General features: G+C 34.8%; 1 protein-coding gene across 1 annotated transcript; it reads right to left on the bottom strand.

The window, feature by feature from the left end:
• Positions 1 to 83: 83 nt before the first annotated feature.
• LOC107186115 (piggyBac transposable element-derived protein 3-like) lies at positions 84 to 2,417 on the bottom strand. Its single transcript, XM_015573923.1, has 4 exons — positions 2,274 to 2,417; positions 2,007 to 2,154; positions 302 to 1,573; positions 84 to 154 (listed from the first exon to the last, which is right to left on the bottom strand). Exons 1-4 carry the CDS (start codon positions 2,415 to 2,417, stop codon positions 84 to 86), a joined length of 1,635 nt encoding a protein of 544 aa, XP_015429409.1.
• Positions 2,418 to 2,650: the final 233 nt, after the last annotated feature.

Genomic DNA, 2,650 nt, shown 5'->3' with positions numbered 1-2,650 from the left:
TCAGAATTAAAGTGGGCGTGGTTAAAAATATTTGGAATATATTAGGTTATTGGTTAAGCTTTGAATATGAACTGATATCAATTTCAAACTTCTATCACTTCTGGTTTTACCGTTATGAGATGTTGCTTATAAGCAACATTGCGCCATGGTGGTACTTTTTAAAACACAAACGAATATTGTGGTTTTATGTTATTTTTATTAATTTTTGAAACATTTCATGTGTGATATGAAACAAAACAATTTTTTTGTGGGTTACAACATAAGTGTACCTTGCATTTTGAACATTTTGATTTTGGAATACCGGTATGGCATAATCTACACCTTCCTTTTGCTCCCCATTCAACCCAATGACTAGTTTGATCGAGACGCATGGATTTTGGGGGTTCTGCTATGTATGATCGTTTTGCTGATGACGATGAACTTTGTAATGAAACGTCTGAAATGTTAGATGGTGCTGGAGACACTGGTGACGGTGCATTTGAGTGCATGCTTGAAAGGATTCCCAATGGACGGCCTCTTTTGCGTTGGTGTACTGGCGTAATATCAGAATCGTGTAGAAGCTCGTTTGCTATCATCAATTGAAAATTCAACAACGACATATGTTTCGTTCTTCCTTCGTGATTTTTTAGATCTCTTCTATACAACAACCAGCTATTGACTACTGCTGTGCTGAGGCACCAGTATACAATACGCATATACCATTTCTTAGAACGGTGGTTGATTTTATACAAGTCTAACAACATGTCAGCCAAGTCTACGCCTCCCATATGCTTGTTATAACACTCGACAATAGCAGGTCTAGGTATATTCAAATACTTCTTTTCTTTACGACACCAGCGTTTGCATTCTGAAACTGGTTTTTCAGCTATATAATTTGAGACTAGCTGAACGCTCTTGTTGTCGTACCAGCGGCAGACAACTAAATTATGTGCTACCTCAAATTTGAAATCATATGATCCACGACCTTTTTTCATGAGCTCCTTTTCATTCATAAGACAACAGTTTTTCATTCGATTGCTTCGAATTGTTCCTACTGCCAAAATGCCTTTTTCTTTTAGCGCAATCATCAGGCTTATAGAAGTGAACCAATTATCGAAATATAATTTATAATTCTTGTGTTGTCGAACATTAGAAGCTAAGTGCAACACAATATCTGATGAGATCCCCAACCCAAAAGATGGGCACGTTCCTTCTCCTGCATAGAGAGCAAAATCGTATACGATACCTGAAACTCCAGCTCTTGTGAACATTTTGAAACCCCACTTATTGGGCTTCATTGGTAGGTATTGTTTTAGATTGTGACGTCCTTTATATTTAATCATTTGTTCATCAATGCTCTGGTGTTCCTCCTGGTTTATTTTGTTGCATTTCTCTTTCATTTTATCAAGTAATGGACGTATTTTATAAAGTTTGTCGTAATTAGCTGATCCACGTTCCGGCTGTTGAGTATTATCATTTATGTGAAAAGCTTCTTTGATTTTCTCAAAGCGAACTCTTGATAAAGAATCTGCAACAGCTGATAATCTGAAGTTTGGCATCCAAGCCATTCGTAAATTTGGAACTTGTATTACGCCTAAATAAAGAAGTACGCCAAAGAATCGTCTGATCTCAAATGGAAAACAATTTAGCACTACGCTAAATTCTAAATAAAGAAGTACGCCAAAGAATCGTCTGATCTCAAATGGAAAACAATTTAGCACTACGCCTTTCGTTTGCATCGAATATAGATTTGTTTCGTTGCAAATCTTGTTTATAATTTCATCATCGAAAAACTCACTGAAGTATTTTATTGGATCTCTGACTTCTCGATAGTCTAATGTTCGACAACACAAGAATTATAAATTATATTTCGATAATTGGTTCACTTCTATAAGCCTGATGATTGCGCTAAAAGAAAAAGGCATTTTGGCAGTAGGAACAATTCGAAGCAATCGAATGAAAATCAATTGTTTCTTCTTTCCAAGCAGTTTCGCAAACGGATAGGCTCGCGTTCCTCCATCTCAAACTCTCCAGATTGATTTTTTCAAAACTTTCCGTGACTATGTTTTCTGTATCCCCTTCATTTTCAACTATTTCATCAGCTTCTCCATGTACATCTTTTTCAACAATTCTGGTAATCAAATTTAGTTCAACGTTTTCTCCTCTTGTCCTTACCTGTTTCAATAGATTCGGCAATTCAATAATTCTGGTAATCAAATTTAGTTCAACGTTTTCTCCTCTTGTCCTTACCTGTTTCAATAGATTCAATAGAACTACATTGTAATAACACTTACCTGATTAATTGTGTCTTCAATGACTCTCTCCAAATTGGAATCATATAACTCTTCTTCTTCTTCACCTTCTTCATCATCAGAATTATTCCAGTCGAAATTGATTATTTGTGTTATTTCTGATTCTGTGAGACCTTTTGGACGCATTTCTGAGAAAAAAGCCAAACAAAAATTATTGCTACTATGGACAAATGTTGCTTATAAGCAACATTGTGTTCAAGAAATTCCTGATATAACAATAACAATTTTTTTTATGTTTTGCAAACTTTATTTCATTTTCTTACCTGTTATTTATAACAAAACACACTTTTTATAAAAAAATTCTAGCGAGTTTACTTTTTATTTGAATTTTTGTAGACCACCTTTTTTCACTTTTTTTT

The sequence above is a fragment of the Dufourea novaeangliae genome, unplaced genomic scaffold, assembly GCF_001272555.1.
Source record: "Dufourea novaeangliae isolate 0120121106 unplaced genomic scaffold, ASM127255v1 scaffold74, whole genome shotgun sequence".
In the NCBI taxonomy this organism is placed as follows: domain Eukaryota; kingdom Metazoa; phylum Arthropoda; class Insecta; order Hymenoptera; family Halictidae; genus Dufourea; species Dufourea novaeangliae.
The sequence above is the reverse complement of the archived record's forward strand: the minus strand, read 5'-3'. Positions and strand labels throughout refer to the sequence as shown.